Source organism: Borostomias antarcticus (genome assembly GCF_949987555.1).
Source record: "Borostomias antarcticus genome assembly, chromosome: 2".
Lineage (NCBI taxonomy): Eukaryota > Metazoa > Chordata > Actinopteri > Stomiiformes > Stomiidae > Borostomias > Borostomias antarcticus.
This window is the reverse complement of record NC_140235.1, coordinates 5,830,524-5,843,164: the sequence shown is the minus strand read 5'-3', so window position 1 is coordinate 5,843,164 and position 12,641 is coordinate 5,830,524. Positions and strand designations below refer to the sequence as shown.

Here is a 12,641-nt window from a genome sequence, read left to right as displayed (position 1 = left end):
AATTGATCAGGCTGAATCAACTTTATTCAAGTACATAAGGCATAGAAATATGGTGGAAAATAAAAGGTGATTTAGACTCTAGCTGGCTGCTGTTGTGTTTTCACAGCTGTGCTATTCTTCAAACTGGGGAAGAGTTACAGTAACGCTAGCTTGAGTCACGGTTACTCATATGACCTGCGTCTGTGTTCCTTCCACCTTGAACAATAGAGCTGGCAAGGTCACTGATGTTTGAATGTTGGTGAGTAAGAACTTGTCTTAAAGGTATCGAGAGAGACACGCGTTTGTCATCCTACAGGAAAGGTTTAGGCCACTACTCACAGCAGGTTACCAATGGAGTTACAGTATGACACGGACGTGTTACTCATAACAGCAGCAGAGCTAGTAAACATTGCAGAACAATACATAGTACAGAGCACTAAAGTGTGGTACAGAGAAAGTAAGGAACACTATCCAGACTGTTATGAGAGAGGACGATGTTGAGACTATTCTGAACAGCTCCAGTCCAGTCCAGTCCAAAGAGGGTCCGGTACTCTATTATAACGTGTATGAAGAGACTTACCTGGACGGCACAGCCCAACAGCAGCAACAGCAGCTTCCTCAGCTCCTCCAGACCTTGCTCTACACACACACACACACACACACACACACACACACACACACACACACACACACACACACACACACACACACACACACACACACACACACACACACACACACACACACACACACACACACACACACACACACACACACACACACACACACACACACACACACACACACAGTACGGACAGTTGGTGGTAGTCACACCTCAAAAAGAATAATTTTATTTTCAGAATCAGAATGATCACGTTGACATGAAGGGAACACTGCTTTAACATCTTTGCAGTCAACACTAAACTAGTCTGGAATAAAACGCTACAGAGCATGGGCGTGGGGCGGAGCCAGCGCCTACCTTCCAAACCCAGCTGCATTTGAACATAATGTCATCGGGAGGGTCTACAGGTGCATCTCAGAAAATTAGAATATTGTGGGAAAAAGTCCATTATTTTCGAAATATAATTCAAACAGTGAAACTTTCATGTATTCTAGATCCATTACACTAAGTGAAATATTTCAAGGCTTTTTTGTTTTAATCTTTATGATTGTACAGTATGTTCAGTGATACACTTAATACTTGGTGGGGGCTACTTTTGCACAAATTACTGCATTAACGTGGAGCGTGGCATGTGTAATGAATCTATATGAAAGTTTCACTTTTTAAATTAAATCACCGAAAATAATGAACTTTCCACAATATTATAATTTTCTGAGATGCACCTGTATTCAGGACTAAAAACTGACCCACCCCATAAAATTAGAAAAGTGTAGCTTGCCAACAAAGTGAGTTAACGTGGAAGAAAGTCCAAGTAGCCTAAATCACATTTATGTACCAAATATGTCGACAGCTCGTGAATACAGGACTTGACTAGGAAAAGTGGAAAGCTGCGGTCAGTGACCAATCAGAGGCCAAATCGGCCTCCTATCAGCCCACTATCTGCATGGGCCAATCATCCTCGCGCACATTACAGAGTTTTTCCTGGCTCAGAATGGGTCTTTGGAGGGTGATGATGTGCACACAGTTCTTTGGGGAAACCTCTGTTTTATGCCGAGTAGCCTACAGTATCAGCACACATAGGACTATATTCTTTGCTGTCGTTCTGACTGAGCTCACTTTTCACAGTCCGCAGGAAATCTCCCGATATGACACAAAATGGATATGAAGACAACATGTTTAAGATACTGATAACCTGTCTATTAATTATGATAAATAGATTATGATTACTAGTGGTCCAAACCATGGACAATGCAAGAAAGAGGGATGGGCTGCACTTGAAACAAGCTATCAAACACATTTGCAGAGAACTTGAATTGGCATTTTTATTCTAAATTTTTTGCCTTTTGGCACTGGTGATTTTCCTTTGGCTCTGGTTAAAATCTCTTTGGGGGGCGCCAAAAATTCCTGCATTCCTGGAAAAACCCTGCATTAAAACCCCTTTTCATTGGTGTCCACGAATATCAAGGTTTTTCCCCCAGAAGATTCCGCTGCAGCAAGAAGCGAGAACTTCTGGGTCCGCAGATGAACACTAAACTAACAATTTACTTGAGAGGAGTGTTACTGTTTGCTCAGTACTATTCGAATCAAAAGATAGTGTGGTATTTTGTGGGCTGTTCCAGGCGTGCTGTAACCTGGCTAGGCTCAGCTACTGTAAGGAAGCCAGGGCAGATTGTCATAAAATGATGAAACGCAAAAACAGCTGTTCAGGGGCTCTGCATGGCTGAGGTAATCTGTAGGATTGTGGTTCGAGGAATAACAAGGCAGGTGGTGGTGGTGGTGGTGTGTGTGTGTGTGTGTGTATGCGTGTCTGTGTACGCGTGTGTGTGTGTGTGTGTGATAAGCCAGATCATCATCATCTGCCCCAAGGGTAGAGCCAAGCTATAAATGCAAGGTTATAAACACAGATTACTATCAGCCTTAGGCAGCTGACATGTTCACCATGGGCCACACAGCACAAACTAAACACTCACCATAGGCAAAACATTTATCCATAAACAGCCGTAAAACAGTAGGAATGACAGTGAAAAGTATGTTCTGGCGATGTGTGCATGCATGAAACTAGGCAATAACATATGATAGCAGTGATTCACAAATCCTAGTTACTCTATGAAGACAGGATATACCCGTCTGCCATCTCATATATGCAAATGGGTCACAGGCCAAAGTCTGGTCCAGCCTTCCTCAGATATGAATAGCCACTGTCCTATATTTACAACTTCCATATTCTGGGCCAGACACAGGCTCCCAGTATCTAGGCTCCCAGTATCTAGAGCTGACAGTAACAGTCCATTGGGGTTTATGGGGCTAGGATAGGTCCGCAGTGAGTCCATTGGAGGTTACGGGGCTAGGATAGGTCCGCAGTGACAGTCCAGTGGGGGTTACAGGGCTAGGATAGGTCCGCAGTGAGTCCAGTGGGGGTTACAGGGCTAGGATAGGTCCGCAGTGAGTCCATTGGGGGTTACGGGGCTAGGATAGGTCCGCAGTGACAGTCCAGTGGGGGTTACAGGGATAGGATAGGTCCGCAGTGACAGTCCATTGGGGGTTACGGGGCTAGGATAGGTCCGCAGTGACAGTCCAGTGGGGGTTACAGGGCTAGGATAGGTCCGCAGTGACAGTGCAAGGTTGTGGGAAGGGTCAGACAAGCCGGGGTCAGATGGAGACATCCGTGGAGTGTCCGTCTTGAGACAGGCTGGGTGGAGTTTCCTGTCAACGCAACCCTATGGGACTGGTTCTATGTCATCACAATGAAGCTGCATGACAAAGCTCTTACTGATTTTTATTTATTTTCTTAACCTTTATTCATAGGTAAAAAATCTCATTGAGACCCAGGGTCTCATTTACAAGAGAGACCTGTTCAGGGTAGACTGCTGAGAGTGTAGTACTCAATGTTGCTGTTTGACACTGACTGGGTAGTCATCGTGGTGACAGAGAGTGACATTGTGTTGATATTAGATGACACTAAATGGCCAGGGTGATACTTTAACCTATCAGCAGGTGTCCCGCACGCTCGCACACGCACACACGCGCACACACACACACTCCTATTCCTCTGAACAATGCCCTAGCAGGAAGTGGCGTGGATCTCCAAGGGGCTAGCCGCTGTCCGTGTGACCCCCCCCCCCCCCCCCCCCAACCGCCCCTCCCCACTTCCTGTCAGTGGAGTGGAGGAAGGAAGGACGAGGGGTGTGTAGGGAGGAGTGAAGGATGGAAGGAAGGAAGGAAGGAGGGAGGGTGCAGTGGCGGAGGACAGAGCACTATCATAACAAAGCTCGTAGAGACGGCCCTGCTGCTGGGACATTTTAATCCTCCATTTTAGTCTATTTTAATCCTCTGTCGGTCCTCTTCCTCTCTCCTTCTCTCTCTGCCTGTCCCTCACACTCCACTCCTCTCCTCCCCCCCTCCCTCACCTCCAGCTCCCCCCTCTCTCTGACTCGCTCCCTCCCCCATATCTCTCCCCACACCTCCCCCATCTCTCTCCCCCTCTTCTTTACCTTTTCTTTCTTCCTCTCCCTCCATCTCTCTCCCTCTCTCTTCTCAGTCATGCTCGGCTCAGTTCAGTTAGCCAGTATATAAATTATTCATCTTGAGCAGGCTGCCTATCTCTTATCTGCAGCCCTCTGCTCTGCTTAGAAACATTGGCTTTTCGTAAATCACTTCACAGCTCGCTCGCTCTCTCTCTCCCCCTCTCTCTCTCTTTCTCTGACGCTCTGTATATGTGGTGTCTTAAGACCTTCGCTGATAAGAAATAGCTATTTCCGAGGAATATGTCACAGTAGACCCTTATATTTAACCTCTCACAAACACACAACAGAGCCCAGAATACTCCCTGGCACTGGCCTGGTTTGTTTTCCGGCCGCGTCCGTTTTCAGAACGCTGTATTATCTTCAGGCTCCACAGAGCACTGATGAAAGAGGTCAGATTCAGCCGTGTTTGTTATGCCGACAACAGAGGAGCTCGAGGCATGACTTGGGTTAGTGAAATATTAACAAGCTCGCTACTATTGATCCCTGAGGAATGAGGAGAATGCAGCAGGATATCGGTATGGGGAGGAGCAGATCCCTGTAGGTGCTCTACTTAATCAATACCAACAATCAATGGAATGGAAAATCGATTACTGTTCTAACCCTGTGTGTCTAGTTAGTATTGGTTTGCTTTAACAATATACTGTTAATACAAGATGACAATATTATGAATGCAAGAAATACTTATTGTCTCTTATTTTTATTTCACTTTGTTTGATATTGTGGATTTTACATAATGCGAGCGATGTTTGAGTTTCTTGTCTTATTTTTTGTGTGCACCCCAGGAAAAATATTTGTCACTGAGGTAATAACTAATGGGGATCCTGAATAAATAAACCCAAACTGCTGACTTATCCTAACCCCGTTACTCCCACTGGACTGCGGGGGACACCCAAAATCACCCTTAACAGCGGCCTGACCCCCAGACAAACACACACATCACACCTGTCACACCAGAGAACAGTTGTCTGCTACAGTTGGCATTGCAGAACGGGGGATACTAGCACACAGCATCTACAGCTCTGGCATCTGACAGGCCTGGGTCAGGGTGCTGTCAGCAGCAGTGCTGAGCGGAGCAGGCTGTGCGGTAGGAGGAGGCTAGTGGGGGTGAGAGCGTGTGGAACAGAAGGCCTGGCTGTGGGTCCGGAGGAGAGGTGGGGGGGGGGGGACACGGCGGAGACACGGACCTGGGGACGGCGCTGATGGACGCTCTCAAGACGCTCTGGCCAGATCACCGCCGGACACTGAGGCTCAGACACGCACACAGAGCAGGGGGATGATGATGATGATGTGTGTGTGTGTGTGTGTGTGTGTGTGTGTGTGTGTGTGTGTGTGTGTGTGTGTGTGTGTGTGTGTGTGTGTGTGTGTGTGTGTGTGTTGTACAGAGTAGGTTAAATCCGAGCCCGGGGTGGATTCCCACCATGTTGATAAAGCTTCCCTCCCCCGCCACCCCCCAGCCCCAGAGTTCTAATGGCTCTCTAATAAAAGCCACATGCCCAATCACTCTCAGATGGCCCTGGTTCCAACACTGGCCCTGGGGAGCACGCACGCGCACACACACACACACACATACACACACACACGCACACTCTCTCTCACACACACACACACGCAAGCACGCACACTCACGCACACTCTCTCTCTCTCTCACACACGCACGCACGTACGTGTACACACACACACACACACGCACAGGCACACGTGCACACACACACACGCACACACACACACACACTGAGGGTCAAGGGTCACACACAGAGGTAACACACAGGAATGTTGCCTGTCAGTTCTGGGCTGGGCTGGCGTAGGAACCAGACCCTGTCTGGCTGACCCATGTGTTTGAGGTTGAACATAGCAATACTAATTACAATTACAACACTAAGAGTCTGGTCCTGGATAATATCAAGAGGTAACAATGGAATGAATGGCTATTTATCTTTTTCTTTCTTTGATGACCGTCTGCAACATCAATAGTGATCCGTAAATCTATAAAGAACAAAGAATGTGTGGTTCTGGCTGGGAGATCTAATCTGCACACAAATCCTTGATGATTGGAAAACTGATTACAGAGCTGATTTACTCCAACTGCGGTTTATCACGCCAATGGTCGCTGTTGAACACAATTTTAAATTACTCAGTGACTATTCAACATCCCTGCCCTGACTTTTACTAAATATCTATACTACAATGTCTACATTTTCATGATTACAAAATGAGTTAGACACGTTTCTTTTGTTTTGTTGAAGCTCGAGCACCACTTGCCACATCGAAGGATTTGCATAATGGCCCTATTACCGCATTGAGACAATGAATGCGACACAGAAACTCAAATTCAAGTCATACTATTCTGAGCGATCAGTCTACCAAATGCCTGACTAAAAAAAAAGTAACAATGAGGAATTGGCAGCTCTGCAAAACCTGGATTGTTGAGAGTCTGAAGGGGGATCAGATGTGGAATTCGAAATTGATTGAGAGCCAGAGAATCACTTTGTGCCTCCATTACTCCGGGGAAGACAACACAGCGCCAGGTGGGCAAATGTTCTCCGAAAAAATAAATGGAGAGCTGAGTAACCTGCCGGCCATGTGTTCCCAGAAACCTCCCCAGCTGTGTGTGGAGGCCGTTGACTGTAGACCGGGAATATACATCGATGGGGACAAGGAGAGATATGATGCCCTTGTGTGGTTTTCTATTCGTCACCAGAACACTTTAGGCCAGTGTGTTAATAGCCAAGGGGACTGCACCCAGAAGGACCGCACAAAAGAATGACCTGGCAACAATCTGCACACATTTCTCCGTTGTAGACTGCTTAGGGAACACAATGTTGTCAGACACGGTTATCTGTAGATTTTTTGCACTCGTGGTGATTTTGTTTACCCAAATGAAAGTTCTGAAGTTAATTACATTGTGATGTTTTTTATCTTTCATCGTATAATCAAGCGTGTGGGCGTGTGTGTTATTGAGATGGAGACTGATGATCCTTCAGTGACAACAATAGGATACAGACGCCCAAGAGCGGGGGGGGGTTCTGTGTCACGTGAACCTCTAGTCTACATGACATTTACACTGTTATGTTATGATCTGTTCTTAGTGGTGGATTGAAGCTGCTTCCAGGCACAAAAAATACCCTTCCTTCTTTCTTTTTGCCCACAATGATTGGGATGATATTTTTGCCTATTTGGAATGGAACGCCCTGGTGATGCCTGGTGAGTAAACGTGTGTAAATGAGTGTGTGTGTGTAAACGAGTGTGACCAGAGAGTGTGACCCAGGTGGGCGTCTCAGGGGTGAGGCAGGCCAGGTGGAGAGGGAGGCGGGCGTACCAGAGAGAGGGTTCCTCCCCAGCACCAGCACGTTGGGTAGGGGCATCATCACCAGCTGCTGGAGGCTCTCCTGGAGAAGGAACACACACACACACACACACAGAAAACACAGTCAGATATCGTCACAAAGTATGACACCCTGGGTTATGAGAATATGATACAAACCACAACGTCAGTGTAATACTAATCACGAACCTTCAATGCAATACATTCAATATATTTAATGTATTCCACTCTCTGGAAGAGCACATGCTTGACATTAAAACACAAGCGCGCGCGCACACACACACACACACACACACAGACACACACACACAGCCTTACAGGCAGACTGTAATACCTTCCTCTGATCAAGTCTATCATAGGAGATAGGAAGGGTTTCAGCGGGGTGTTCAAACACTGTGTGACACAGGGATGCCCCCCGGAACGGTATCAATCTGAACAACAATGGACAAAGCGGCAGGATCATGTGGCAGAGGGTCATGATGTCATCCATCCTGTGTGTGTGTGTGTGTGTGTGTGTGTGTGTGTGTGTGTGTGTGTGTGTGTGTGTGTGTGTGTGTGTGTGTGTGTGTGTGTGTGTGTGTGAGTACATGCATGTGTTGTGACAACGCTGGTGGGTGGGTGGCCGTCTGGTGATGTGACTGTGGTCTTTGTCAAGTCCATTTAAGCTCATATGTCCACTTATCCAGAAGGTTTTCAGGTGTCTATCATGAAACCAGGATACTGCACATGCGCGCGCGCGCACACACACACACACACACACGATAGGACTTCAAGGAGAAAAACAACCATGAGAAAGACAAACGGACAGACACACACACACACACACACTGTTGTACTCTTTTGAATGGTACATCAGCTTCAATTCTTCTCTGCAGTGTCCATAGAAATCACTGAATGAAAGAAACTTCTCATTAAGCCTCTGGAGCTACTGACTAACTAGAGATGAGGTCCTGGTGTGTGCGTGTGTGTGCGTGTGTGTGCGCGCGTGTGCATGCATGTGCGTGCACTGTATGCGTGTCTAATCTCTAGCAGACTGCTGGGCCGCACCATCCCACTTGGATCAGTACCAAGCTGGTCCTGTGATAATGACCTATCTGACTGTGTGTGTGGAGAGTGTGTGTGTGTGTGTGTGTGTGTGTGTGTAGCCTTCTGGGCTATGGGCCAAACAGCCACAGACCATAATTATCAGTAGGCTCTATTTATGGGGTGATGACCTGGTCATCTGTGCTGCTCCGCATTCTCCATTTTACAGTTTAAGATTCGGATGCCTCTTTGTCCAACGATAATAAAAGGCTTAATTAACACAAATATCTACACGTGCCAGAACGTTCCATATATCAAAATGACATCAGCGGAAGTGGCGACATCTGCAGTGTTCAAAGCCACAATGAATGATCGTATTTCATTTCCACAACTCTGTCATAACATTCACCTCCACAAAACTGCTGGACGGTCGACTACCGCTGTAAATGAAAGAGTGTTTCCTCAAGCAGGAAACACGTGTGGGCTATTGCCTTCAATATTTAATGGCGGCCCAGGCAAACTCCTGTCTGCACCCTCTCTGTGTGCGCTTTCTTGCTGATGTAATGAGTAAGAAGCTTATCATTTAATGCAGAGTTTTTGGAGAGCCCCCCCTCGGGACCATCTGTCACACAGGCCCACTGCATCACTAGCTCATGAAGAACGACAGACAGAACGACAGACAGACTGACCGCAAACACTCTCAATGTGGCCCGAAACAACAAAGCATTCTCAGGTGAATCGCATCTCCGGTGAGGGCGTCTCGGTGCCGTGTGTGCGCTGCTGCGCTGTGTAGTCTACTCATGTTACTTTAGCCTTCTGGATTTGACATTTCATACCGCATGTTTGTTGAAACATATAGACCAGAATCCTCTGGGCTGTGGGCTGGGGGGTGGCGGGGGAGGGGCCGACTGCTGCTCACATCTGGCCGTCTGTCGGCGGAGGGACATTTAAAGCTACAGGCCCCCGGTATATGAAAGACGACGTACAGTATGTGGGAACGCAGTCAGACACGCACGGTTGTTCCTGACAGGATGTGTGGGGAGGCTGGTCGTCACGCTACGGCAGTCACAGACACTGAGGAGGGAGGGTCAGCGGGGGGGTCAAGGTCAACCGCTTCCAAGGTTACACAAAGGGAATCTGCCATGGTTTCCTGTCAGTTGAGATGAGAGAGTAGACTACGGCACAAAGAAAGAGAAAACTATCCCTATAGGCTGGAGGACCCTAGGGGTCTGAGATCCCAATTCCCAGCCCTGCTAGGGGGATCCGGGTGCATCTCCAGCATTAGCAAACGGTTGCGCCCCTTACTGATTTAAACCCGTGAGAAATGTATTTGTCTAAAACTATGATTTTTATTTGATTTTTCAAGGAGAGTGTTGTTTTAATACAGTAACCTGCTAAAATAATTTTTATGCCCTGTATTTGCTAGAACATAATTTGAAAAAACACTGATCTACTAAAAGACAAAAACGGACAAAGACAACTATTTTCTAATATTTGACCTCACAGACCTGGAGCTACACTGGGACATGATGTGCTGTAGCCTTTCAGAGACTGTTTAAACATACAGATGTGAGTGCACAACTGCACATGTATTCCAATTAGGCCACAAACAATCATTATTTTTAGCTGTCATCTGTTAGTAGATAAGCTGTGATATGCTGAGATATTTGACCATGTTTTTTTACCCAGGGCTACACTGAAACATGTGCCCTCCTAAGGCCATGCTCACATGTCTGGGACAGAATAAACATGTAGGCTACTTCCAGACACCACTATATACACAGTACCACTATGCCATTGTCCAGATGATGCCCACACATGGATGTGTGTGAGTTTGAGACCTTGCTCTAGGTTATTAGGGGCACTAGGGGCAGCGTTTCTATTGGTTGGCTCTATAGGGTCGATTAGATATGCATACTGGTGCAGCGCAGTGTGAAATTCACATATTATAAAACTTGCAAGAGGATTTAGTTTTTAAGTAACAAATATTGGTGGTTCAGACCTGTTCATTTCCCCCGCTGCCCCTATGAGTATAGTTAAATCCACATAGATGTAAACAAAATCCCATTGTCTCCGCATGTGATGAGTCAGATGTGTCCCAGCCCAGCTGCTGGGTAGAACCGTGTTCTCAGTCCTGGTGAGGGGGGACTGGACACCCTCGAGCTCGAGCTGCTGAGTCAGGACACAGGCTGCAGACCACAGCAACTGTTGGTCACACCCACACACACACCTGTCCAGTTATATCTGCGGCCCTCCCCCCTTACAGACAAACACACTCCCCCCCACCCCCACCCTACCCTTCAAAACACACCTGTCCCCCGACGGGCACATGTGTGTGAGCTGTCAGCAGACCGCACATTCAGGTCAAGCCACAGAAGCAGTCTGTCATTGTTAGCTGTTAGCCTGTCCACCCACCTCATCAGTTCCCCAAGCTAACGCTCATATTGACGCCGAGGGGGTGGATATCGGCCAAATGTAAACACAAGAGGAGAACATTATGCATACTTAGTTCCCTATCGAAAGCATCATGACTATAGAGAATTAGAGAAAGAGAATAACAATGAGTGCATGCTAAAAACAAAGCTAGCGTGAAGTGTGGCTCACAAAATGGCGTTAGAGTTAGCGCCGCGCTAACAACCAGGCTAATTTACAGGAGGGAAAGTGGGTGTGTTCGAATACGGCGTTAGGATTAGCCTCAAGCTAACTGGGGCTTACAGACCCGTCCATCCATAAAATATGCAAGAAACTGCAGGAGCAGACAGACAGCGCACCCAGCGTGTCACGTTGACGCGCTCCTCTTTGAAATGACAAACCCCCCCCCCCGTCTGTCAGAGTGCTGACAATGACAGTGACGCTCTCCTTGTATAGAAGACGGCATATGGAGAAGATGCTTGAGCTACGATTGGGTAGAAGCCGGAGACGTGTTGGTGTGAAGAGAGAGGTTGAGGGGGGCAGACGGGGGGGGGGGGGGGGGGCAGAGACAGAAAAAGATAAGATACAGACAAAGACAGAGGTGCGAGTTAGAGAAACGGTGAGAAACGGTAAGAGACAAAGAGGTGATTTTTCTTCTTCATCTCCCTCCCTCCCTTCCTCTCTCCATCCCTTCCTCTCTCTCTCTCTCTCCATCCCACCCAGGCCAGACCAGGCCAGGCTAGGCCCAGGGCCAGGTCGACCTCCTCCTGTATTATTGATCAGAGCCTCTTGTTCGCTGGCTCTTCAGGACTGGGTCGTGTTCCGCTCAGCCAGACAGACGATGACTGGGCTGGTAGACGGCCACTTCTCAGGACTGCTGTATTGGAGGCCGGTTTAGTGTGTTACACGCCAATACAGTCTACTCTGCTGCTGCTGACAGCACACCATGCTGGAACCTAATACTCTGCAGGGACAGTACTAGCCTCTCTCACTCTTCCTCTCTCTCTCTGTCCATCTCTCCCTCTCTCTCTCCCTCTCTCCCCCCATCTCTCTCTCACTAATACAGGATTCTGCTACTGTAGCATCAGCTGTTTAGGGGTGTAGACTACTAGCATGCTGAGGCTGGATGTGGCTGTTCACTCAATAACCAGTGTGTGTGTGTGCGTGTGTGTGTGTTTGTGTAGGGAGGCTGGGGGGTTGGCTCTGAGGCTGCAGTGTTTTGGTCTCACAGGACCCCTGTCTGTTTGAGCAGCAGACCCCCGCTACCCCCCTCCCCCTTCGACCAGGTTCCGCTGCTGGCAGAAGTCAAACAGGGCGGCAATTGTGCCGCCACCACGTACGTGTGTGTGTGTGTGTGTGTGTGTGCAAGAGAGAAACAGAGCGATAGAAGAGAGAAAGAGTAGGAGAGCGAGTGATACAGAAAAAGAGAATGTGTGAGGAGAGATATGCTGTGCCTGTGTACTGTATGTCAACATGTGTGTGTGTGTGTGTGTGTGTGAGAGAGTGTGTGAGAATGAGACAGGGGTGTGTGTGTGTGTGTTAGAGGGAGGAGGGGTGTAGTCGCCAGCTCAGCCCTGAAAGCCTGAATCACACCCATTCTGCAGACTCGGAGAAGGTTTCCATAGCAACGGGAAGATGGGTCTATTCTCCCCATCCTGGTGGATGTTCAGTGTGCCTGAGTGTGTGTGTGTGTGTGGGTGTGTGTGTCTTTACCCCTCACTCCCTCACACACACACACACACACACACACGCTCTCTCC

General features: G+C 47.9%; 1 protein-coding gene across 1 annotated transcript in view; it reads right to left on the bottom strand.

Moving 5' to 3' along the window:
- Positions 1 to 12,641, bottom strand: part of ccdc88ab (coiled-coil domain containing 88Ab) — a gene marked incomplete at both ends in the record, with an annotated part of 76,009 nt that overhangs the window by 45,252 nt on the left and 18,116 nt on the right. Inside the window, 2 exons of the mRNA XM_084461562.1 lie at positions 560 to 618; positions 7,442 to 7,511. Of these exons, the coding sequence (XP_084317688.1) occupies positions 560 to 618; positions 7,442 to 7,511 (129 nt within the window). The remainder of the gene's footprint in view (positions 1 to 559; positions 619 to 7,441; positions 7,512 to 12,641) is intronic.